Source organism: Aedes aegypti, chromosome 2, assembly GCF_002204515.2.
Source record: "Aedes aegypti strain LVP_AGWG chromosome 2, AaegL5.0 Primary Assembly, whole genome shotgun sequence".
Lineage (NCBI taxonomy): Eukaryota > Metazoa > Arthropoda > Insecta > Diptera > Culicidae > Aedes > Aedes aegypti.
The window spans coordinates 121020469-121047505 of NC_035108.1; the positions used below are offsets into that span (position 1 = coordinate 121020469).

General features: G+C 40.2%; 1 protein-coding gene across 1 annotated transcript; it reads left to right on the forward strand.

Annotated features, from left to right (window-relative positions):
• The first annotated feature begins 4886 nt into the window (after positions 1-4886).
• LOC5563743 (solute carrier family 35 member C2) lies at positions 4887-19787 on the forward strand. The gene is made up of 6 exons (XM_001647976.2): positions 4887-5293; positions 17159-17854; positions 17925-17997; positions 18063-18315; positions 18375-18550; positions 18631-19787. The coding sequence occupies exons 2-6, from the start codon at positions 17364-17366 to the stop codon at positions 19060-19062; spliced, it is 1425 nt and encodes a 474-aa protein (XP_001648026.2). The 5' UTR covers positions 4887-5293; positions 17159-17363; the 3' UTR covers positions 19063-19787.
• The last annotated feature ends 7250 nt before the right edge of the window (positions 19788-27037 follow it).

Consider the following 27037-nt stretch of genomic DNA (forward strand, 5'->3'; position numbering starts at 1 on the left):
CCAAGCCTGCCTTGATTGTTGTTGGCAAGCTGGAGTTATCTTGCAGTTCAAACAAACATTGTTCTATTTTTCGTGTGTAGTATCGGTGCCTCCCTCCCAGGTGTTAACAAAAGTGACGTGAGCCTCTGTACGTGCCATAAATTCCTTTGTTCTTTTGACTTTTATTGTGCGCCGTGTGTTGGTGCTGTCTCGCTCTCTCTCTCACGAGCAACTTGAAAACAGAGCGCACAGTAAAAGTCAACCGTTTTATAGCATGCATAGGCTCATTCCACGAGTAAAAGGAAAACGTTGCTTCGTTTTCGAAGGCCTACTATGATTGAAAATGTGTGTTAAACACGTTCCAAACAACCATGACGCATGGATAAAAGTAAAATGATGCTAAATGTGTGTAATATTCAACCAAAATTAAATTGGACACGTAACACAGGAGCGAGTTATGGATAATTACGGAAACGGATAGTCTTTTGAGTGAATAGATTATTTGACACTAAAGCTGACTGAAATTGGTGAGATTGTTCCGTGTCATTTATGTTTCCATTGTATTATTGTTACATCACGTCATAGATTGCTATAAAATATGAGGGAGGTCAGAATTAGTTTTCTTATCGTTTCAGAGAGCGAGTAAGGGCGCTTAAGCCTAGGCTCTAGAGCCAGGACATACGGGAGAAATACCTGTGTCCCATCCCAGGAAAGGATTACAAACAACAATGGAGTACGCATTAACTTTCCTAGCAACTCCACTCCCACCGGTTTTGCCTATCTCCCTAAATGGAACGGTTGGTACGGTTGTCCCCGTATTTCCTTTAACGTTCAACGCTTCGTAATTGGGTTTAGATTATCAATGACTGTAATTTGACTGTATTGGTATGGCTAACAGAAAATCAATTGAATGTGCGCGTGTAAGAAAAGTATCAGAAACACGTGTTTTACTTTTATTTAGAGTAAAGTTTTGTTGAGAAGCATTGAAATTGCATGTGGTTGCATTCTGATTATTTATTTGGTAGAATCAAGACTTTTCCGACCAATTGATGCAAACAACAGGGTGGTAAAGCCCTATCTCAGTTTTTGTTTCAAACTCTTGAGCTTACATCAGAAATGAAGTATCACAACGAGCTAAATAGTCATTTGATTTTGAAATTCAATGCAGTGGTTAAAAAAATAATCAATGAAATCCTCAAATGAAATATGTACACAGTCTATTTCTTCTGCTTCATACTCGCAGAAATATTAAATTTCTGACTCCTCATTTATAAATTTGCATAGATTCACATCATTTTCTTGACCGTTATCATCGAATGCATTTTCCTGCATAAATCACCTCGAACACATCTCGAGCAAGTGCGATGCGTTTTGATTCTTCGTGATTCTAAGCTGCTTCTAAGGCTTTTTCTTTGATCGAAGTTTACTTCAATTTGTTCTCTGGACGAAGTCATGCTCAGTCTTGCGATAAGTTTGTTTACAAAATTATGGGAGGGAATGGGGAGGAATCCAGACAGCAGCTGATGGGCAAGGTTGCCAATTGGTTGGATGATGGTCATTTGAAATTGAAACCATCATCCGTTAAACATCACAAATCAAAGACTGTTTACTGCCAACTCAGTCAAAACAAATAACAACATATTTAATACCGTTCTATAACTATTATTTTACGAAAATGTTCACACTTTTTTATCATACTATCTCAGTTATAGAGAAAAATTGAAACATAATTGTTGGTAACCATGAATTGATGATGCCACTCCAGCCTGCGTGCCTCATAGTGTGTGTTCTTTTAGCTGCACATGATGTATTGTTGGATTTCTCTTAGTTGCAGCGTGACGGTTTTAACGGTAACATTTTGCTTGATGCGTAAGTTTTCTGTAAGTTGCGAAGTTCAACGCATAGGCAATATTAACAGCAAGTTTTCCCCGGGAATTTCATGTTTGAAAAGTAGTTTTTCAAGACGGTAGTGTTTCAAAGTGAAGAATTCTAACGTTGTTTGGAAGAAATATGTGTCCTTCGCCTGCTGAACACTTTTTTGAGGCCTGAAATGTTTGAAATTGGTGTTAATTTTGATGTGCAAACGTCGAGTGCTGGCCCCTTGTAGTGTATTAGTTATTTCAAATACGCAAGTTGGTGGTATTGGTGCACAATGTGTTCAATGATCTGAACAGAAAAATATCAGATTCAAGAAATTTGGAACGTTTTTGAATTAAAAGACAACCTTGTTCGTATTACCAAGAGTTCCTGTGATCCCGTGAACATACTCATATATAGGTAAGTCAGGTTTTTCGAATAAATAAAACTTAAAATTGGGAAACTTATCGATGTTTACTAACACTATTACAAACAATCATCTATATCGCAAGGATTCATAACGGATCCTGCCCCCTTAAAATATTTCAAAATTATCCGTCTATCACGTTATTCATTCGTGAATAATCCGATCGCCGTTTATTTTTTAATTACCTTCAAACCCCAAGTCTGCACAGTGGGCCTGGCCGTTTTAATATTTGTATCATATCATTGATATGCTGCAAATATTAATGCTGACAAGAGAATACCGAAATAAATTTTGGTATTTCCAGGATGCTTTTCAATATTGGCTGTGCAAGCACTCAGAATAGAATAGAAATTTTCAGACCGGCCACGATGCATGCTGTACCAAAATGGACTAGCAGTTGTAATACTATGAAGAACGCTCGGCAGAGGATTTAAAATAAAATTTTGAAAATGATTTTGAAGCTCCCTCCTTGGTATAGTACTAATGAGTTACATAGAATAGCAATGTTGAAACATATAAATCAAATGAAAATCAAAAAATCAAATAAAATTATTAATACTTTTAGACAAAAGTCGTTGCAGTCTACTGCCACGATCAGTGTGTTATATATTTGAGTTTTGAACGCGTTTTCTTCTTATAAGCAGGTGAAATCAACTCACCAGTAAAATTTCGTAACTGCTACGGGAAATTAAATGTTATTTCTCGCGTTGAGTATCATACAGGCGTATCTGCAGTGATCAAATTCTCTACGTCGATTTTCGGAACATTTTACGATGCTGCATGATGAAGAGCGATGACTACTTTCTATTCAAATAAAAATAGCATGCAAAAACAGGCGCCCGGCCAAGTAATTTCCAAAAGAGATAATCGACGAAGAGAAATCGATCTTTGCAGATACTTTAATTATGGTACTGAACGCGAGATATGTATGTTGTTAACAAAATGTTTATAAGAGCCTAATTTAGTTTTAATAAATTAGAATAATTGTGTTTTCTTACACAGAATACCTGTAGGTGAATTCCGGCGCACATTTTCTTCGAAGAGAAGAAATTTTCTTCCATAATCCACCAGCAAGAAAATTTTCTTTTCTTCGAAGAAAATTCGCGCCGGAATTCGCCTACTGGATATAAGAAATTAATGTAACGTTTTGAATACTACTTATAAAGGAAATAAAAAAGCTGGGTGTTCGATTTTACTTTTTTAAGGTGATTATAAAACAGTTCGCGTAGAAAATCAATCAAATTAGGTACTTGCTTACTGGCGCAGACCAATGAGATAAATTTTCAACGCGAAGCGCTGTTTGGTTCTCAAGTCTTGTGCAGTGATGGAAAGTGGCGAACGCTTCATCTGAACTGGAACAAAAACAAAACCAAACGCTCCCGAGCGTCAGAGCGCTGGCTTACTCGCATCTGTCGACTCCCGAGTAACTGAAGCAAAAAGTGATTCGCGAACGTGTTCGGAGCTGCTCAGAGTCATATTGTGCCTTTGGGAAAAAAGCTGCTTACCCTCCGAGATTTATGGTTTTCAAGGGCTTTTGACTACAAACTAGTAGTTTACTATCGATATGATGGTTATACAATTAATTTGTCTGTCAAAACCATAATAAATCACACCTTGTTCGGTTACTCGCGAGTAAACGCTCGCGAGCTTGTTGCTACTTCTTTTGAAATGTTCTCCCGAGCAGACGGGTGCGGGCTTACTCACACCTAGCCAGATCCCGAGTCTGTGATGTTTGTTATGCGTTGGTATACACTCGTGAGCTGCTTCGTGATGCGAACTTTTCCAGCACTGGTCTTGTGTTCTTGAAAATTTGTGGTGTGGCTTCGTTCTATAATCACCTTAAACCTTCAATTTCTGAAAATTTGATACAATTTGTATATGCAAAATTGTAAAATCTGGACAAACATTTGAAAAGGGCCCAAGAGGTCTTGAGCCTTTTTTTCAGAAACGTTGCTGTTGAGCCCTTTTTAGCCCGCCCATGCAAACTAACACCACTCTCAGAAAGATTGGTGTTAGCTCTTCTCGATAGTGGTATTGATGAGCGCGATCGAGTTGTATTGGGCTCAACAGCGTCTTGCACAACCAATGTTTTCCAATGTTGATGTGCCCTTTTGAAATATTTGTCCAGAAATGAAATTCTAGATAAAATTAAAGAAATTTCTAATAAATGCTAATATTATACAGTCATCCCTCCATGAGTCGATATTGAAGGGACCATCGACTCATGGAAATATCGAGTCATGGAACAGCATTGCTATGGAAAGCTGTTTGAGGGGACCATCATAGTAACCATGAAATTAGGTTTTAGTATGGTTCCATGAGTCGATATCGAGTAATGGAACATCGACTCATGGAGGTTTAACTGTAATATTAAATGTTAAACAAATGAGCCACCTAAACCTAATTGTATATAAAACGAATTAAAAATACATTACAAAATCATAATTAGGTAGGTATAAGAAATAGATGTTTAATGACAAATCAGAGAATCATAGCCAAAACTACCATCCGCACTGCTAACAGAATAGATGACCGTCTATCTGAGAAAAATGTCATTCCGCTTCTATCTTGTTTCTCCGGTTTCTCCAGTTTCTCGTGTTTAGAGCAGGAACCATTCATCCAACAGAAGCAAACCCTCCTCGCTCACTCTCATGTGGAAGACAAACCGCTCGCTTATACGCAAGGCGCACACAAAGCGAGCACGCAAGCAAAACGTCATCGCACACCGTGTCATGTCTATAGCAGAAAAAAAGTTCAAGTGAGTAAGTACAACAAATCTTCTAGCTAAGGGAACCTTTGGATGAGCCGCGCGATGTGAAAAACAAAAGTGACTGCCAACTAGAAAAGTTTATGTGCGGCAAATTGGCCACCTGCGAATCGGCCACTCCAGACGGAGCTAGTTAGCCCGGGAAACGGATTCTCGGTTCGGAGCTTTGCAGACGATAGGCGATAGACGATTTGAACCACCACCAACCATATGGAGAAAGGAACAACATTCGTGGCAGAAAATTATTGGAACTAAACAATTCGGTAAGTTTGCTAGGTTCTAGCGATTAGAATAATACCTAATCATAAAAGTAGGAAATTTGCTCAATATGCGAGTTTGCCCTTGGACGTTCAGCAAGGTGGAAGCATGCTTCGGGAAAACTTATGCTCGCACATACCTACTGAATGCCTCTAAGGCCTCTGGTTAATTTGTTGTGGTTTTATGATTGCACTAACAACGAAACGGTGGGAGAAAAATAAAAGAACAAAATATGAACCACATCACCGGTTGTTGTTGCGTAGAGATCTGAAAAATCTACCTGCTGTATTTGCTATTCATATCAGCTAAGGTGCGATTGCGATAATAATGCCTGTCGGGTGATAAGCGCTGCATTAAGTCATCATATATCTTCTAGGCGCGTGTGGGTGTTGAAACATACACCAGTGGCGATTAATTATCATGCTATGGTTGGGGTATTTTCGTAAAAATAAATCTATTCTATAAGCGAAAATAATGGTGTGAAAATTAAGCTTATTCGCAGAACCGAACAGTATTCACGGTTTCCCAAAAATGTGTCAATTCCAGTATTGAGTAGAATAGAAAAAATATGAATTCGGTGAAATTGAAGGGCATTTCAATCTGGTCAAGAAGCTTCCTGGTCAGGGTATTTTTATGACTAAAACTACCAAAATTCTTTGTGTACGCAATACTTGTTGTGGATGTGGTATCAAGCTCATCTAATCAGGATATCCATAAACATTTTCTGAAGTGAGTTAGCGATTATTGTACACTAGTTGGTTGGTGTACTTATCGTATCCCTACGATCAATATATATTTATATGTACACAATAGTAGGTACAATGTTGAATTTAGACGAAAGAGTTTTGCATCGTTCCCAATGTTTGGCGGGATTCAACCAAGCTAAATTGTTTGTTTGCACCTTCGACCACCGTTCATCATCGAAATCTCTGAGATTTCCGAAAACAATACGTGCTTGTTTATAATAAATCTGATATTTGCCACTCCAAAGTTTTCTTCAGACACTACAAGGCTGGTAGTTGTCAGACAGCAAAATAATAGTGACTTTAGTGATCAAAATTATCAATATAGTGACCAAAAAGTGTCCTAAACGTGATTTCAAAACTTTAAGTATACCTTACCTTACCAGTCCGGCTAACGCCTGGGTTGCCTCTGATGTCGTCTCCATTTGACTCGGTTTATGGCTGCCCGTCGCCAGCCACGCATTCTGCTAAGGGGCTGCGCATCGTCCTCAATTTGATCGACCTATCTTGCTCGCTCCGCACCACGTCGTCTTGTGCCGGTCGGATGTTTTCGAAAACCATTTTCACCGGGGTTTTTTTTTGAATTTCTTCATTAGTATCATTTCAAACATTACATTCATTTCTTATATCTAGGTGTTCTGTGTTATTAGACAACACTATCATCCTAATTTGGTAAAACAAATTTAAGATTTTATTAACATTTCGTTAACAACATGTAATATGTCATTTGCCGTAGCAGTCCAGATTTTTTACAGGTGAGTTGATTTCATCTGCTTATAAGAGAAAAAAAACGCTTTAAATTTACTTAACCTAAACATATAACGCATTAATCGTGGCAATAGAAGATTGTAACGATTTTTGCCTGAAATTAATAATTATTTTATTTGACATTTGTTCCAGTGTTTCAACATTAGATATTCTATGTAACTCATTGGTACTATACCAGGGAGGAAGCTTCAGAATCATTTTCAAAATTTGATTTTGAATTCTCTGCAGAGCTTTCTTCGTGGTATTACAACAGCTAATCCATATTTGGCCCTGATACTAGAAACCTTCAAGTAGACATGTTGTTACGATGGGAGGGGTTCCAATAAATTGGTCAGATGAAGTTAAATATCTAGGGCTCATACTAGATAAGAATTTAACTTTCAAAAATTACATTGAGGGCATTCAAGCCAAATGTAACGAATATGTAAAATGTCTCTATCCCCTTATTGATAGAAAATCAAAACTTTGTCTTAAGAACAAGCTTTTGATATTCAAACAAATTTTTAGACCAGCCATGTTGTACTTACTTGATACTTGATACTTGATGGGCTACAATCCACTACGTTGAATCTACGCCGAATGGATAATTTTTCTCCACTGGGCTCGGTCCTGAGTCAATCGCTTCCAGTCGCCCTGAACGTTAAGTGCCCTTAAGTCCTCTTCAACTGCAAAAAGCCAACGTGTGCGCGGCCTACCACGACGGCCTTGTCTGGGTTCTCTACTGAATATTATTTTTGATTATCGATCTTCCAGCAATCATACGACGTGACCAGCCCAACGCAGCCTGCCATGTTTTATGAGCTTGATAATATCTACTTCTTTATATACTTGGTACAACTCATGATTCATGCGACGCCGCTAGATGTCATTTTCTTGTTTACCGCCGAGTGTTGTTCGCAGCGCTATACGATCAAAAACTCCAAACGCTTTCCGGTCGACCTCTTTTAACGTCTAGGATAGGCCGTATAGAGAAACCGGAAGGATTAGTGTCCTATAGAGCGCGAATTTTGTTTTCGTCTGCAGGCTACGGGATTTAAGCTGTTTACGGAGTCCGTAAGAAGCCCTATTCGCAGCTGCAAGACGCCTTTTCACCTGGCGGGTAACATCATTATCGCACGTCACTAAAGTACCAAGCTACACAAATTCTTCCACTACTTAAAATTTTTCTCCACCCAGCACCACTTCACTATTGTGCTCTGCAAGATAAATCCACGTAATGCTGTTATCTGAAAATGTCGATATACCGTCGCAGTGATAATGAAAATCATCAAATGTTTCAGATTTAGCAAATTTGCAACATTTGCGTCCTTGTAGAACGAAAAAATCCAAGCCTACTTGAATTTTGACATTGCGTTTGAATTGCGCGCATATCTTCTGCGCGTTACCGCCGCTGCTGAATGTGGATTTAAAATGAGCGCCGCAATACTAACGTCACGATAGAAACCACGCTGTCTACCAGCGATCATGTACTTTGTTTTGCTGGTGTTGACGGTAAGTCCAAACCTCGCTGTCTCCCTTTTAAAAGGCCCGAATGCCTCTTCTACGGCTCGACGATCAATTCCGATTATATCGATATCGTCCGCAAACCCAAGAGCATATGCGAGCGGGTGACGATGGTACCAAAGAAGCACGCCCGGTCTCCTAATAGCTCCTTCGAGAGCAATGTCGAACAAAAGGTTCGAAAGCGCATCTCTTTGCTTCAATCCATCTAAAGTTACGAAAGAGGTTGAAGTCTCATCCGCAACCCACACACTTGATTTCGATCCATCCAACGTTACACGGATCAGTCTAATCAGTTTCGCCGGAAAACCGTATTCTATCATTATCTGCTATAACTCATTTCTCTTTACTGAATCGTACGCCGCCTTGAAATCAATGAACAGATGGTGAGTCTGCAAGTTGTATTTCCGGAACTTATCAAGGATTTGTCGCAAGGTAAACATTTGATCCGTCGTTGATCGGCCCTCACGAAAACCAGCTTGGTATTCGCCGACGAAGGACTCTTCAAGCGGTCTCAATCTGTTGAACAGAATACGTGACATTATTTTGTACGCCGAATTGAGGAACGTTATTCCTCGGTAATTGACGCACTCTAATCTGTGTCCCTTCTTATACAGAGGGCAGATGAGGCCCTCCAGCCAGCTAGCAGGCAATTCTTCTTCCTCCCATATCCTTAACAGAGTACGGAGCAGTATTTCGTACAGCTGCTCACTACCGTTCCGCTGTTTTGCGCCTCAGTAATGATATCTTCTTCATACTGCTTTTTCTTTCTGCGGTGAATTCGTTTTTCGGCTGCTCTAGCTTCCTTGTTCATTTCATTTATTTAGTTAACATCTACACAGATAACACTGAATCAACAATTTCACGCCACAATACTCGGTTCGTGGCCGCATCTCTCCATCCTCGGTTCTGCCCCACGCTCGCCAAATCGATACGCACTTGATCCGCCCACCTAGCTCGCTGCGCTCCACGCCTTCTTGTACCAAACGGATCCGAAGCGAACACCATCTTTGCAGGGTTGCCATCCGGCATTCTTGCAACATGCCCTGCCCATCGTATCCTTCCAGATTTGGCCACCTTCTGGATACTGGGTTCGCCGTAGAGTTGGGCGAGCTCGTGGTTCATCCTTCGCCGCCACACACCGTTCTTTTGCACACCGCCGACGATCGTCCTAAGCACCCAACGTTCGAAGTATCCCCGTCTATCGTAACACTCCTACCTAGGCGAGCCCTGTCACCACCAGTCCAACTTTTGCTGCCTCGCGTTTCAGGCGGGTGTACAGGTCTGCCACCTTTTCAAATGTTCGGCCGGCGATGTCCATATCATCCGCGAAGCAAACAAATTGACTGGATCTCGTAAAAATCATACCTCGGCTGTTAAGCCCGGCTCTCCGCATAACACCTTCTAGCGCAATATTGAACAGCAGGCACGAAAGTCCATCACCTTGTCGTAGTCCCCGGTGGGATCCAAACGAACTGGAGTGTTCGCCTGAAACCTTCACACAATGTTGCACACCTTCCATCGTCGTGATTTCTAACAAAAGGAGTACTTGCTTTTGAAGTCATGGTCCTGATTCTGAGAAACTCTTTGAATGTTTTTGGTTGTTATTCCTAACTGTCTCTGACTTATCTTCCGGATGAGTATTGTGAGGTTTTTTTTTCAGAAGGCAGATTAGTGATTCCTTCTAGGGTAGGTGTACCAATTATGGATACAATATGTCAACAGTAGTAATAAAAATCAAGTTGTAACCGCGTTTCTAAAACGCAAGCATGACTTGTTGGTTTCAATTACTAGTTTAAAGCCTTGCGAATCTGTTGATTTAAACAGTTTTAGTACTAAATTGACTTTAAGCTTCTAAAAATGGATTTTAAAAAGCGTTGTCTTTGTACCAATTATGGCAATAGCGTTCCTAGTATTCGACATAAAAGTGTACCAATTATGGACTATCGAATATTTGCTCGAAATGAACTCAAACGCCATGAAGAGCGAATGATAATGCAACGCTTATATGTAATAAAGATATCGCTCATAAAATTTTCCAAAAATTTTGGGTTAAATATATGTTAAATCAATTTTTTGCAATGGGTTCATGGGAGAAAATTAATTTTCGAAAAAGAAGTCAAAATGTAGTGTAAATGCAAATTATTATACAAAACAGCATTAATGATCTCACATCACCTTTCCAGTGCCAATTTTTAACGAAAAAAGAGGGAAATTTCAAAAATCGAGTGTCGCTGAAAACCCCTCTCTATCATGAAATTAGCATCTTCCGCTCGCGAACGTTTTCGAACGTGTGATTGAAAAATCTTAGTAATTGAGTACAAAACATGAAGATAATGCCTTACCGAACCGTCCCGTCGTGGAAGTCACCAGTAAAATAGCTTTACTTCTTTTATTTTACTGATCAAAAAATGTAAACAAACCGCCTCCAGAGTATTGCCATAATTGGGCTCTCATACACTCTTTGTACCAGTTATCGACATAGTGGAAATAACACGATTTCCAACTTAAAACAGTAGAATTGATTGCATTCATGCTAAATTTATTCATTTGTTCTCACTAGGCAACATACATTCATCGGTTGAAACAGTTTATCCGGATCAAAACATACATTTCGTAACGGAGGTCCCTTAGCCAACTGCTAAGAAGGTGACATATATGTGAGGCAAAATTTTCAAATGTTCATTTTTCGAAGCTTATTGCACGAATGTTCTTTTCAAGGTTTAGTTACCATCAAAAACAAATAGTTTAATCATTCCTGTGAATATAAGCCATTATAGTCTAGTGAAACAATAAGAATTGCCATAATTGGTACTATAGCCATAATTGGTACTTCTACCCTATAGCTGCAGAAAGTTTACTAATAATTTATTCAGCAAGTCTGTTAGATGTTTGTCCTTGTTTTCTCCGAATTTTGTTGAAAGATTTCGGCCAGAAAATTTAGCCCAAAGTCGTTTCCCAAATTTTCCAAAATCTTCCTCAAAGCTTTCACCTGCTTTTTTTAAACATTTTTCGTTGGAAATGTCTACGAAAATAACACCTCAATTCTTACAGAAAGTATCCTGGAATCTCTATCTTTCTTGACACTTTGATTTTCAAATCACACAATGTTTGTTTATTTTTTACTATGTGTTTGGAAAGCTGATCCAGCTTTAAATTATATTATCAACGGGTCAAAAAATAGTGACTTTTTATTGCAAATATTGGCATTTTAGTGACTAGGTCACTGAAAAGTTACTAACTACCAGCCCTGGACACTATTATAAAGACTGAGTGATTCCTTTGAATACTCTTTCAAGAATTTCACCTTAAATATGTTCAAGAATTCAACCTAGAATTTACCTAAGGATAATATCAACCTCAGAAAGTACTCCAAAAATTCCTTCAGAAATTTCGAAGTTCTTCCGGGATTCATTCAATAAATCATCTATCGATTTCCCTATAAGTTCTTGAAATTTCCTCCAAAATTAATGTTTAGGATTTCTATAAGATTGTATTTTTTTTTTCTAATGATTCCTAGAAGTCACTCCAGAGACTCATCATACATTGTTTGGAAAAATTCGTTCAAGTTTTTTATTGGTTCTTCAAGAAAGTTGTCAAAGAAATTATTTACGAATTCTACAAGAGATGTCTCCATACAACCGTACATTTTTTCAGAGTTTTTGAGAAAAATCTTAAATAACGAAAGGTGTATGTAAAAAAAATTATTCAACAATCTATCATGAACTTCTGTTTGAAAGAATTCTTAGAGGATTTTTGCGTTGCGTTGCGTAGTAACGGAGTATTTCGTAGACTGCATACTGAAAACTGTCAAGTTATTTACTTCACCACTCTTATTTCAATTACTTATGGAAAACAATTTTGGAACAAATAGTTTTCCAATCGGAAGTCAGAGATGGTAAGACATGAAAATTTCCATTGCCGGCCACGCCCATCTTCTACGTTACGACGCCCTCATAGATGTCAAGGAGTTTGATATTGGGAAGGGAAATAGTCTAGGATTCTCTATAAGCGAGTGATGCGACCGGATACAAATTTATTGTTTGTACAATTAAGTTGTTTTTGTAATTGGGTGTGTTGTGTGAATGAAATGCTTCTGCGTGTTTGTCTTCCAGGGATGGGGCACAGGTATTTCCACTTTGTGTCCTAGCTAAGGAGCTTTGGTTCAAGCGCCATTGCTAGCTCTCTGAAACGAGAAGAAAGAAATTGACCCTACCCTGTGATGCAGAAATAGCCCTGATCGCAATAAAAATAATTAGTTTAATCGGAACAAACTCACCGAATCCCTTCATATGAGTAATTGTTTAATGAAGAAAAAATTTCCTCGTCGAACTGCAATCACTTTGTTAGGAAATGGAATCGAAATTCCATGGACGGTTCGATTCCGTCTTTCGCCGTGAAATGTGAATAAACCGAACAGGTAATTTTTGCTTCAAATATTCAAACAAATTCTAACAATGTTTCTTTTTTCAACATTCATAAAATTAAGCACTGAAGGGCACTATTGATGAATTCTCGTTTTTATAAAGAAAACTCCCCAGGCAAACCACCAGCGGCATCACGTAAGAATCTATCACGAAGACCGCGAAAAAACGGGACAAGCAGTTCAACACACAACCGCTCAAGAAACCTTTAAATTAATTCTTTTTCATAAAAACACATCACTTAACAAAATACTTTTTCATAAACCAACCTCCAATTCAGTTTTTTTTTTCGGCGGCCGAATTAGAAATACCGTGGAAACGAAGTGAACGTGACGCAGCCGCCCGCGCGATCGGCTTGCTACGATCTCCCATGGAACTTAGAGGATTTTCTAGATAAATTACCAAAAAAAATAATGAAAAAATAACACAAACTTCTAAATTCAAAATTTTTCGTTTATTGTATATGGCAAGATACTCTTCTAAAGCATCAAAAAAGTTATTTATGCAACAAGTTGCAAAATGATAATTTTTTCAGCACGAGTCGTACTTTTATCCAACGAGGCTCGCGTTTAATCGAATTGTATCTAAGATCACCAAAATATTTCAAGAAAACTCACGCGGCCATCATACAGGCTCAACATTTTTTTTTCAATCAGGTAGGCTGTGATACATGCATACTACAGACTGTCACAAATGTTCACGCTTTATTGATAGAAGTGTGGAAGTGATGAAGTGATCAAGACTTAACAGATATTGGAGGACAGGCCAGGCCAAGATGCTGTATGCAATTTTATACTCTGAGAAAATTTTGCGGTTTCCAAGAATGTTTCCGTATCATCTTAAAGCAATTTAGCGGACACTAAACAATTGGCAACCATATATGTCGTAAAACAGTATATAATCCGGGGTGGCGAAAACCAGTACACCTTCCCTAGTTAATTCAGAAACTGCTTCAAACATTCATTGATGCGTTTCAAAGGGGATTGCTTAGAACATAACTGAATGTACAGGAGTAATGTAAGAATGTGAGAAATACCTGAGTAAGCTTTAAAAGTAATCTCTGCGCGAAGGCTTGAAAGAATCCTCGAAAGAATTCGTAGAGAAATTCATGGAAGCATTCGTAAATGAATCCCAAGATAAAGTACTACTGGAATTCTCCCAGAAATACATGAGAGAATTCCTTATGGAATCTAAGGATAATTTTTTTATACCCGTAACGCGGGTAGATCACCTTTTCGAGGTGCGTTACGGGGTAAGATCTACCATATTGTACTCTTGTTGTATCTGTTCTTGTGAATACTTATAATGGTTAGTATCCACTTCGTAAGTACCGTAATCCGGGGTAACATTGATCAGTTTTTAGAATATTTCTTAAATATTTAATTCGAAAATGCAAATGTTCTGATTTTTATTTTTCTAAAACAAGTACTGCCACCCATAGTTCGTGACTATATACTGTATTTTGGTTTTTATAAGATTTAAGTATGTTTAAAAAAATGTTTTATGTAACTTTTTCATTTAGCTGATATGGGGTAACATTGATCATCCATGTAAACAACGTTCGGTAATATTGGAAATGTCGTTACTTACTTAAATCATGGCCCCTGAGGCCGAATATGATGTCCAAACGCTTACATCTCATTTACTTTTTGAGTTATTTTAAAAATAAAAACACCTCGAAAAGCGGAATACGCCTAAAGGTAGGCAATTTCCTAAGGGAATTCTACATTCTAAACAGTAATTCGTTAATGTTTCCTAATTGAGCATACTTTTAAAAGTTTTGACAGCGGAATCGTTTTTGGCGATGCCATTTTTAGTGAGAACCGCATTTTCCTTGCTCATATCGCTTGCAGAACTTATTTGAGACATGAATCTTCGGTAGTGTCATCCTTAACCATTGAAATCATTGTATCGCAAACTTGACAAATTTACGCATAAAGTTAACACAAATTTTGCAAAAATCTTAATTTTTAATAGTTTATAAATATAAGAAAGAGAAGCAACATTCATGCTTTGGAAATGTTTCATCAATAAATGATGATACCAACTTATTACGAGATGAGTCATTCCGATCAATGTTACCCCGCTGATCAATGATACCCCGGATTACGGTACTGTGCAAAAGGATAGAACAAGTAATGGTCAAAAAATACTTCAGCTGTTCAAATTACTTGAGCTGTATCCAGTTGACAAGTAGAGTTGATTTCGTAACATTAGTATTGCGGGGAAATTTAAAAATTTGGATAGGCTCGCGGAAATAACGCGCAGTGGGCTATCTCCGCACAGAACAAAAATCACATAGTGTGCGTTGAAGGCTTATTGAAAAAAAAAAACATCAATCAATCACTACTTTTCATATCGTTGGTTTACCTTTCATGTCCTGGGAGAAAACTTGAAAATTGGTCTTTCCAATTAATTCCAATGCTGTTAGACACCCATCCCTCCTTGGGAATTCTAATTGTAATCACGTAGACGAAGACAGTATATAGGATAGATAAGGACATCGATTTCATGAAAGCATCATGTTAAGCGTTCCTGTTAAAGTGCGTTAAACACAAATACGGAATCAAATTGTGGCTCACATTTTTACTCAATCAAGCCTTTACACTTTACAGCAAATAGGTTCAAATCCCATTTCCATCTGCATGGTTCGATTGTATAGTCAATTAAAAACTTTAAAGACTAGCGTAGGCAAATTTATACTAGCAGAACTGCACCCCACAGCGGAGTTCTCAGAACTTAGATGTTCGTGATAAATTTAATATATTTTTGTTTGGCGATTGGACGTGTAGGTACTTGCAATGATGCTTCATGTGTTCATACTTCATATCATACACAATTTTGTGATTTAATCACTGTCCTCGAGGTAATCTTAAAGTTTATTCCTGATTGTCACGCCAATCAAAACAATTACACCTAACGACGAGCAAGGCTGACTTTGATGTTTAGCCTGGAAAATTTAGCAGCCTGAGGGTTTCAATTTTCCAGGAATCAAAATGTTTCTTGCAACGCGTAATAACGCCTGCTGTTCAAATCAAATGGAGCTGTCACTATTCCGTACGGAAAAATGTGCCGCTCAATTATTCCGCAAGTAAAAGTGACACTTCGCTCATTCTGGATCAGCTGTCAAAATTACTTTGGTAATTAGCAACAAATTGGACTTGACCGCTCTACTTAGGATGTGGATACTAGGCTTAAGTTACGGTCAGAAGAGTATAAGAGAGTAACAAGCCACTAAGACCCACCTATTTGTCCTAGATGATGGGAAGGTCGAAGTGGAAAAATGACTCAATCAGCATCTGAGGTTGGTTTCAGCTCATGAGACAATTTCTTTCCGAGTTCAAGAGTTTATCTTTCGATGTCTAGGAGGGAAACGATTCCGAATCAGTGGAGTAGCAGACCTCTTAACTTCTAAAAAAAGCATTTTGTTTCAAGGAATTTAAATGTCTCATGCGATGAAACCTGTTCACAGTTTCAAAAAACGTCTTTGAACCTTATGAGTAGAAGCAATAATTTGATACGCTAGAGTACCGGTGCATGGTCAAAATCAGTATCATTCTACCAGCTTAGTGGCCAAACCTGATTAAGGGGCGCGCTTTTGAGAGTTTAATGATGACAAACTGTTTTCTCCAAAAGGTATAAATAGCGATATCTTTTTCTAAAGAGGATCTATGCAAAATGGTAAAGAATGATATTTGTATAAAAAAACGACTACTTCATTATTTCTCAATAGTAATGGAGTAGAACGACATGCACTAAAAAAAGGACACGGGTATACCACAAAAGGTCAAAGAAAACTGGTCGCAGTGGTTCATCCCGAACAGAAACAGAAAAAAAGGATAATTTATAAAAGACTTGGTAGGGGAAATCCGCATAAATCGCACATACTAATAGTTGAGAAATTTGTGGTGGAACTCTTGGAGATATCCTTGGAGGAATTTATATATTTAGACTTTTTTGGTGAATCTTTAAAGAATAGCTTTGAGGACTAAGGGGCCCAAACATCCATAGAGATAAACGCGCAGCTATTCAGCAAAATCGAGCTGAAGGTTGTAGGTTCGAATCCCACAAGTCGAAGATCTTTTCATAATGGAAACTTGCTCGACTTCCCAGGCCATAGAGTATCCGCGTGCTTGCCACATAATAAATACACATTAGGTTGCGGCTTATTTTTTGAAAGTTCTCAAAAACAAAAATTCGTGCGCACTTCTGGATCACATAAGAGGAAAAACCTCAAAGTTTGAACTAAAAATATTAAGATTTAGAGATGGCGCAAGCGACTTGAAAGTGAATATGATTTTCAGTGAAGTCTACATAACTTTGTCATATTCTAGCCAATTTTAAAGATTTTAGCATCATTCTAGCTGCAGATATATGTAATACGTTAATTCATTAAATCAATCTAATTGTAACTTTTGCCTTATTTTTTTTTCAGAACTATACTACAACAGTTGCAGGCATGAATCCCACCAGAAACAGCTATTAGAGCCCTTTCAAAACGGTACATTCCTATCGTCCGATCGAAAAACCTTCCCATTCCCAGTAACAAAAGTACGACCAAAAGAGACAAGCGTCATATCACTTAGAGCTTAAGCCCCCACAATTCACTTACAACACACAAACACTCACACTTAACTACTATGACCAACATCAAGTATGAACGGGTCAAGCAAACCATCGATCACGAGCCCCAAAACGACGAAATCGAACTGGAAAGTGAGACTCAAGTGCGCCGCCACGGGATGGGCAGCTCCAAGAGCCACCAGTACGTAGTGGCCAACAGTCGGGCAGTAGTAGGTGGAGTCACGGCCAAGCGAAAAACCTTCACCCAAACCATCATAGTGACACTACTCCTGATCCTGTGCTACTTCACGTTGTCCATTGGGCTGACCTTTTACCAGCGGCGACTGCTGCAGGAACTCAAGTTCCCCTTGTCGGTGGTGCTGTACCACCTCTGCATTAAACTAGTCATGTCCGCGGTGGTACGGGCAATCCTACGCTGTGCCACCAAGAAGAAACGTATCCTATTGGACTGGAGAACGTCTGTGCGGAAAATCCTGCCCACCGGGTTGGCCAGTGGAATCGACATTGGGTTCTCCAACTGGGGACTGGAACTGGTGCAGATATCATTGTGAGTGAGCCTTGAATGCTTTCAAATGGAATAATCGAATAATTGTCTGATCGTGATCGATCTTTTTCAGGTACACAATGACCAAGTCCACCACGATCGTATTCATTCTGATTTTTGCCATTTTGCTGAAGCTGGAAAAGAAGGTGAGTTTAACTGTTGAAGCGCTTGCGGAACAACTCATCTCACAGTGCAATCAATTTCATTTCAGAGTTGGTCCCTGGCGGCCATCGTGGTGATGATCTCCGGCGGATTGTTCCTCTTCACGTACAAATCGACCCACTTCGACGCGTTGGGATTCTCATTTCTGCTGTTTGCCTCGCTGTCCAGTGGAATCCGATGGTCGTTCGCTCAGCTCATCATGCAAAAGTCCAAGCTGGGTCTGCATAATCCAATTGATATGATCTTCCACATGCAACCGTGGATGATTCTGGCCGTGCTTCCTTTCACGATTGGTTTCGAAGGTATAGTTCGGAGTGACGAATGCAAAATTAGGTGATACAATGTGTTTTTCAAATTTTAGGAAAACGCATACTGGATGGTTTAGACGTCGTAATGCAGACAGATTCTTCGGTGATAATGGACATGTGGCTTAAAATATCGGTTGGTGCGTTTATCGCATTCGCCATGGAAGTCAGTGAGTTCTTAGTACTGTGTAGCACTTCCAGTTTGACATTATCAGTTGCAGGAATATTCAAGGTATGTATGACTTGGTAAACAATACCTCGTAAGAGCCGATCATTATAAACTCATTATCGCTGTCACCTCCCTATTCATAGGAAATCTGCCAGCTGGTCCTGGCGGTGGAACTGTACGGCGATCAGCTCAGTCTGATCAACGTTCTTGGTCTGGTGATGTGTCTCGGAGGTATCTGCTGCCACGTGGTACACAAGTTCTGGACCTACACCGAAGAGCAACAGACGATCGATACATACAGCGGTTACGATGACGACGAAGACGAGTCCAGCGTGGTTGGCCAGAATGGCCTCTCATCGCCCAAGTACAACTCTAAGTTCGATCTGACTACCACAGCACGCTTCAACAAGGCCGGCGCACAACAGCGACCTCTGCTGGTGAACGAGAACCGCGACGCAGAGGATTCGGACCACCTGGTGGTGAACAACCGGAACTACGTCTCCGACGATAGCGATCAGGGTGAACACGAAACTCAGGACGTTCTGTTTGATATACTGAAGAGACGCGAGCGATAACTTTTGCGAGCAGGATCACCGACTTCAACTACCTTAATGTTTCATTGTACACGAAGACTACTATTATTGCCTACCTTATAGTTTGATTTGTTAACTCTACGCTTATCGATCACTCCATGCGGGGCGATGCCCAGAGTGGGAACTGAATTTAAAATTCCAACTGGTTTTGTTACGATTTGTACATTCGTTTTTAATAACTATTAGTTAGTTAGTTAATTTTACTGTACGATGGCATTGTATATTTATAATTAAATATTTATGTAGTTTCCTTCCATTTTCTCCGCACTGTCGCGAAGAAAAAAATGTGAATATATAACTTTTTACAACTGCAAGTGAAATCTAATCGAGTATCTGGAACTTTTAATTAGGACGAAGCATCATTTCCGTTGAAACGGCATTTAACTATTATGATACAGTGTTACCACACCATTAAGTGACAACAGAACTCCCACATTTCCGAGTAAATTCGTAACCGTTGAGTATAAAAAAAAACATACAAAATAATTAATCATAATGAAGAATAACCTGATGATGTAAGAACGATCGTGATAATTGCTTATGTTCAAACAATTTTTGTATACACACGTACCGCAACACTCGCCAATTCTATCGCGCGCGCGTTAAATATGTGCACACCTTTTACGTTTGTGAATCGATGTATTGTAAAAAAAAAACTGGGATAAAAGATCACAGCCCACAACTGAAATATATATAGTGACTGGTTAGTATAGTATTGGTTCTGATGAGTTTTTGCAGATCACTGCTTTTACTGGAAAGAAAGTCCTTTTTGTGATGTGTCTTGATAAGAAGAGTAGGAATGTCCCAATAGGCTAAAAGATCGAACACTCAAGTGCTTGCAGGTCCTCTTCCAGCATGGTCCATACTTCATGTCCATAGAGGACAACCGATCTTATTAGCGTTGTGTACATGGTACATTTGGTGCAGGGGTGAATCTTTCTCGATCGCAGCTTCTTCTGGAGCCCATAGTAGGCGCAACTTCCACTGATGATGCGTCTCCGTATTTCACGACTAACGTTGTTATCAGTCTTTACCAAGGATCCGAGGTAGAAGAACTCATCAACCAACTCAAAAGTATCCCCGTCTATTGTAACACTGCTTCCTAGGCGGACTCTGTCGCGCTAGGTTCCGCTTATCAGCATGTACTTTGTTTTTGACGTAGTAGGTAATGGATTTAGCATAGTTGGGATTCTTTAAATTCTAGAGACTTTAAATTAAAAAAAAATGAGGTCGTGTATATTTTTTAGCATGACTCCCACTAAATATAAGCAGTATGCTGAAATTTATTTTTATGAAAAATTGAAGAAAAAAGTCCAGAAAAAGTTTTTGAAAAACGTCTCCTTACTTTTCACTTACCCCACAAGTGGGGCAAGTGAAAAGTTTATCGTTTTGAACAATAAATTCAAAAACTAACAGTTATATTCACGATTACTAATACCTTTAACATTTGTTAAGGCGTCTCAATGAACAATAACATAAGTAACATGTAAACAAAGAAAATTTTATTCTTGTTACTCGAATTTTCTTCTGTTTAGTTATGTTTGTTGAAATTATTATTATTATTAATATTTATTTAGGACACTTTACCATACGTATGGCATTCGTGTCGAAATAGTCGTATTCATTCTTCAATTGCATAACATCGTTAAAAACTAGATTTGATTATAGATATTACAATCTTTGAGAAATTGCAAAATGTTTGCTTCTTTTTTTGCATCGTGCGCTAGTATTTCTGAAAGTGATCCGGTGATTTCGCATCTGACCCGTTGTTGAGAATATCCTCTGCAGTCGATCAGGATGTGTGGGATTGTTATTTGGGTTCCACAAAATCGACATATAGGCGGTAAGGTTTTGTCGATGAGATGTGAATGGGTGAGACGAGTGTGCCCTATGCGAAGCCTTGTCAGAGTCCGTTGTTCGGAAGTATTGTTACGGTCTGGATATTTAACTGGAGAACACTTGATCAGTCGAAGTTGAGACTGGACTTGACGCCATTCAGATTCCCATGTGGACCAAACACTTCGCTTTAGAGCCATTTTTACGTCTTGAGAGGGTAGAGGAGTGTTCAGCTTGTGCTTGTTTCGCGCTGATTTAGCTAGGCTGTCTGCTCGTTCGTTCCCTGTAATACCACAGTGACCTGGGATCCAACAGAAGGTGATGTTCCTGTCCTTAGATAGTCTTTCTACTGATTGAATCCATGGGTGTTTGGATTGCCCACCTCGTAGAGCATCTATGCAGCTGGCGGAGTCAGTGAAGATGATGGTGCTGTGATTTCCATTTACTTTGGACACAGCAGTAAGCAGAGCATGGGCCTCTGCTGAGAATATGCTGCATTCGTCTGGTAGGGAATAGTTTTCTTCTTCTTCATCCATGACAACCCCAACCCCAGTAAAGGAGCCATCTTTCGAGCCGTCAGTAAAGGATTTCACGTAGTGCCGGTAACGATTTGTTGTGAAGTCCTGGAACATTGGTATCACGATCCTACTATTCGTGCCAGCTTTAACGCTATTTCTAAAAAAATTATCAATGCGTGGAGGAAGGGTGTACCATTCTCGGTCGGTGTTTATGAGAGTAATGCAAATGTTCGGTAGGGAGTAGCCTGTTGTTTGCTGGAAGATGTCCTTTGCCCTTGATACCACTGGGTATTTGGAAGATAACAGATCTTTCTCCAGAAGTCGTACAGCTAATTTCGCTAGTCGTAGAGTTTGTGCAAGGCGGAAAGGTAGGCAGCCGGCTTCAGCCATAATAGATGTAGTGGGGCTAGATACAAATGCTCCAGAAGATAGGCGCAACTTCGTTGTATGTTGGCCCTAGCATCTGCTCCATATCCTCGGTGTTAGTACTTGTTAGCCCTAGGCCGTAAAATAATTTTGAAAAGATCAGTGCTGAACCTGCGCTGAGTAAGGTTGATCTGTTACTTCTCTACAACCGAGACCCTAGAATTCGGAGGATATTGATTCTACTGCTACAGCTTTTCTTGATAGTTGCTAGGTGCTGTTTGAAATTGAGTTTCGAGTCAACCATAATTCCCAGGATTTTAATTTTCCGCACTTGTGGGATGGGAATGCTGTTGATATTGATCGCTCGACCTCGTATACGGTGGCGTTGACGACAACAGTGCATAAGCTTGGATTTAGCTGGAGCAATGGAGAAACCTACGCTGGCTGCCCATTCCGTTACGATTCCAACGGTTTTCCTCATGCTCTGGCGAACTAATCGACGGTTGTTTCCTTTCACTACGAGAAGAACATCATCAGCGTATAAAAGAATTTCAGCACTCGACGGATTTTTTTTTGAAAATAGGCTGCATGGCTACCAAGAACAGCGTAACTGACAAAATAGATCCTTGTGGCACGCCATTGTCCGCTTTTCTGAGGCTTGATGTAGATCCATTGGCGAACACCTGGAAACGTCTGTTTGCAAGGAAACTGGATAGCATGTTCATCATTCGACCAGAGATTTTCCATTCTTTCAGTGTGTGGAGGATGCCAGGTTTCCAGGTGGTGTCGTAGGCCTTGGATATGTCCAGAATCACAATCTCAACATGCTCGTCGTTTTCAAAGCTGAGCAAAGATTCGAGTGCAGCCAAGTGGGAATCCACACCTTTTCCCGACCGGAAGGCGTGTTGACGTGGGTCCAGTCTTTGGTTTGTTTCGAACTCAGTGATAAGCCGACGGTTGACCATTCTCTCGAAAACTTTACCCATGCAGCTCAGAAGAGCTATTGGTCTATAGCCATCCGCTCTGCTACGGTCCGAATCAGGTTTGGGAATTGGCATTATTGTTCCTAGCTTCCACTGATCGGGGAATGTACCGTTGTCCCAGATACGATTAAAAAGCTCCAGCATTGCAACTTTCGATGATATTGGTAGCCGTTGCAGCATTGGGTATCCAATGTTGTCTGCGCCTATTGATGAACCTGCTTTGCGCTCTAAGGCCCATAAGAGTTCCTCCAAAGTAAAGTCTTGGTTGTATTTTTTATAGAGATGCGGTCGCTGAGTTTGCCCGAACGCATTCCAGTCAGATTTATGTTGCCGTCTAAACTTATCAGGGTAAGTAGCATTGGAGGATTTACTTTCATATTCATCGGCTAAAGCTTCCGATACGTCCCTATCATTGTTAGTGAGGGCAGTTGGTAGATTAAGTGTGATTGTGGTGGTGGATTTTTTGCCTTGGAGTCTGTTAATCTTACTCCACACTTCGCTGGCTGGACTATTAGGATTAATGCTTTCGACGAAATCTTCCCAGCATTTTTGCTTTGCTTCTTTGACGATTTTTCGAGCTTTAGACCGGGCAATTTGAAATTGTCGAAGTGCATCGAGCTTTTGGGGATCTTCGTCACTTAACCGCCGGAGAGCACGTAACCGCTTCCGTCTTTGCTTCACTGCTGATTTGACGTCTTCGTTCCACCATGCGACAGATTTCGTTCCCCTTCTTCCGGAAGTTTTTGGAATGGATGCTGCCGCCGCCGAAATGATATAGTCTGAAAATTCCTCCACTGTCAGCAAGTGTCCTGGGCGTAGAGTGTTGCTTGTGAGTTCTTCGAAGCATTTCCAATCGGCTTTGGTATAAATCCATTTTGCCCGGGTTAGTGGTTCGTTAGAGACGTCGAGCGTGTTGATTAGGATCGGTAGATGGTCGCTGTCCGAGGAATCCGTCAGAATTTTCCAGATGAACTTTCCTGCCATAGATGTGGAACACATAGAGATGTCGAGCGCTTGCGAGTTACCAGTTACTGGATCTATTCGAGTATGGGAACCGTTGTTTAATACAATCATGTCATTTTCGACCACGAGCTCGAGGATTTTTTCACCTCTTCGACTTGCTTCTGTAGCTCCTGTACCGGTACGACTTCCCCAAGCGGCATGATGTGCGTTCACGTCACCCAATAGTAGGAAGGGTTTGGGAAGTTCTTCTGACAGATTTTTCAGTAGGAGTACTGCTTCCTTGTCCTTCGGTGGCAAGTAAATCGAGACGACGGTAATTTTCAGGGGCGCCAAAAGTTCGATGGCGACAGCTTGAATATTGGTTTTAAGCAAGATCCGTTGGAAAGGTGTTCCGGTCTTAATTGCCATGCCAGCACCTTGTCTCTCATGCGTTGAGCATTTGCTGAACAAAAACTCGTATCCGTTTCCAAGGAATTTGTTCGGAAGTTTGTGCCCATCTACGTTTGTTTCTTGCAGACAAATCACAACCGGTTGGTGTTTCGTGACTAAAATCTGCAATTCGCTACGGTGCGACCGAAGACCGCATATGTTCCACTGCATAGCGAATGAAGACGGAGGGAATCGTTCAGCGACGTCCGAAGCCGATGAAGGGGTGGAGGATCTAGAGTTGGAATGCGGTGGCCTGGAATACTGTTGGTATCTGTTGCTATCAGGGCCGAATGTGGTGTTGCTCGACTCGACTGGATTCCAGGAGGAAGGCGAGAAAGCAAGGCGCTCGTGACAGGCCTCATTCAAGTCCCCCCAGACATCCACTCCCAAGTTTGGGAGGGGGGAGGTTACTACACGCTCTCCCTCCCCTCGTCGAGGACGCCCGCGAACTGGGCTGGAGGTACTTGGTTTGCTGTTGTTGTTTGTGTTGATGTTGTTACTCTCTGGCGTCGTAGTTGATTTACACTCAAAATAATCCAAACGTCATTGTTACGTGAAAACATACGTGGTTTTTTTCCATCGCACTTTTCACGTAGCTGTTACGTTAATCATAGGTAGCCCAGAATGAACGCATGAACTTTCGAACTTCGTCCATTCCACCGGCGCTACAAGTAAGAGCTACGTGGATTTTCCGGTAGCCTTTACGAAGCGTTTCAATAGGACCTAGATGGTTTTGCATTAAATTAACTAGAATATAGACCAACTTTATCTCTAATAGGCTTTGGAAGAAAACTAATTCCCAATTGGAAAATGTAAACAAATCTAAAAGATTGTGATATATTTATATTCAATCTGAGCATTGTGAATCTTGTTTCCCAAATGTTGTGAGTATGTTCTGTTTTTTTGCAGCCTTCGCGTGCTATAATTGATAGAGGTTATAAATCAGATGTAAAATATGAAGTTATGCGGGGATTCTTCGGTATTCAAAGCATATTTACCTTAAAATCAATCTAACACAGGGTTTAAAGTTCAGCAGCTTCTGAAGTTCTGCAAAAATCAAGCGGGCGCCATCTTAGAATTTGCGTTCAACACCGAATGTACGTACAATATGCAGATGTCAAAATGAACTTAGGCACCTACGTGAATTTCACGTAAGTGCGATAGGTAACCTCAGTAACAATTACCGATTCACTATTTGATGGTTATGAATGGATTAGTGATCTTTATCTTAGTCAGGTGAAGTGAAGGCAAAATGAATTTGGAATGATCTACGTGATTTTTCACGTAGCAATGACGTTTGGATTTTTTTGAGTGTAAGTCCTATAAGGATGGGAGAGTTCGAGGGAGTATACTGGTTCACAGTTAGGGAAAATGATGCAGGAATACTTGCCTTAGAGAGAAAATTGACCACGACGACTGCCGCCAGAGGCTCATCGGAAATATCCGGAACATCCCTGGTCAGGGTCGACGTGGTGAGCCTCGCACTTGGCGAATCAGGGTTTGTAGAACTTGACGATGGCACAGGTTTCAGGTTGTTGTAGTGGTCGTAGGCAACAGAATCAGATACGACAGCGCATGGTAGCGCTAGAAGTTTCCAATTGATGGACATTGGAGCTTGGAGGTCCGCGGATAGAGGGTTGGATACCTGAATTGTCTCATTTTTCTGCTTCTCTTTCGGAGGTGTAGGGGTTGCTGAGGACACTCTACTTTCCTCAGCAACAAAGAGCTTGTAATCTTGGTTGGTATAGTCTAGCGTGGTGCAGAATTGTTGTCCATGATCGGGTCCAGGGGTATATTTGCAGGGGTCTAATCTTGCGTCGGTGGATAGTCGTCGTTCTACCGTTATCGTGTCCGTTTTCGATGCCAGGTCAATATTGAGATTCGGTGAGGAGTTTTGAGGGGTTTTACGAGTCATTATCCACTGTGGTTGCACTGCTAGACGTACCTGGGAGATTCTGTACACGCTTTCCACGATTGGCACTGGAACTTGTTGGAGAGATTTCAAATATACGTTTGCCACTTCGGCTCCGAGTACGGGCGCCCACATCGGTCCCGATGTCGCGGTTGTCTTTCCTTTTAGCTGGTGGTGAGACAAATGTCTTATCTTTTCTCGATTGATGTGTTGTCTTGTGGGGGATGTTGGGGACTGGGTTTGATGAAGTGGTCTGGTTGTCCATGAATGGGCTGGGTTGAGAACTTGGCCGCAGTGATTCTCGAGGAGTTGGTGTGAGGGCAGCAAACTTTTTAGTCAAGTCGGCTACTTCCCAAGTAACCATGGAGCATTATATCATTGCATATATAATGTAGCTGCATCAGTGAATCAAATTATCATCAAAATAGACAAAAAACAAACAACAAAAAAAGCTCGCTCACAACCGTTTGTCGCAACTGTTGCGGATAAGGAAACAATCAAAAGCAAAATTGTCATGACAATCACAGAGCGCAACATTGTTGCAACCTTTTCAACTCGCAATTAATCAGTTATTTTAAACACAATACCAAATTTGTTTTATGGATGCTGTTTGATAATGTGTCAATGTTTACCAACACGGAGAAAGTTCTCGAAAATTGCAATGCGAAGCACAGAAAATCGCTTCGCATGTGGTGATCGATCTTTGTCATATTCTGTTCCAGTGATGATAAACTGATGTTGCGGAATGAAATTGTTGCAACAAGAATAGGAGGTGACAATGTCTTTGTTGTTGCGTGTTGGGTGACAATTGATTCACTGAGCTGCATTGCCGTAAGCCTACCATTAAAGTAGTTTAAAAGTGGAAAAGGGCCCTTTTTTTTTAAAGTGATATTATAGTGCATTGATACATTTCTAATGTAGAATTAATGCTTCATTGCTGGACAGCTCTT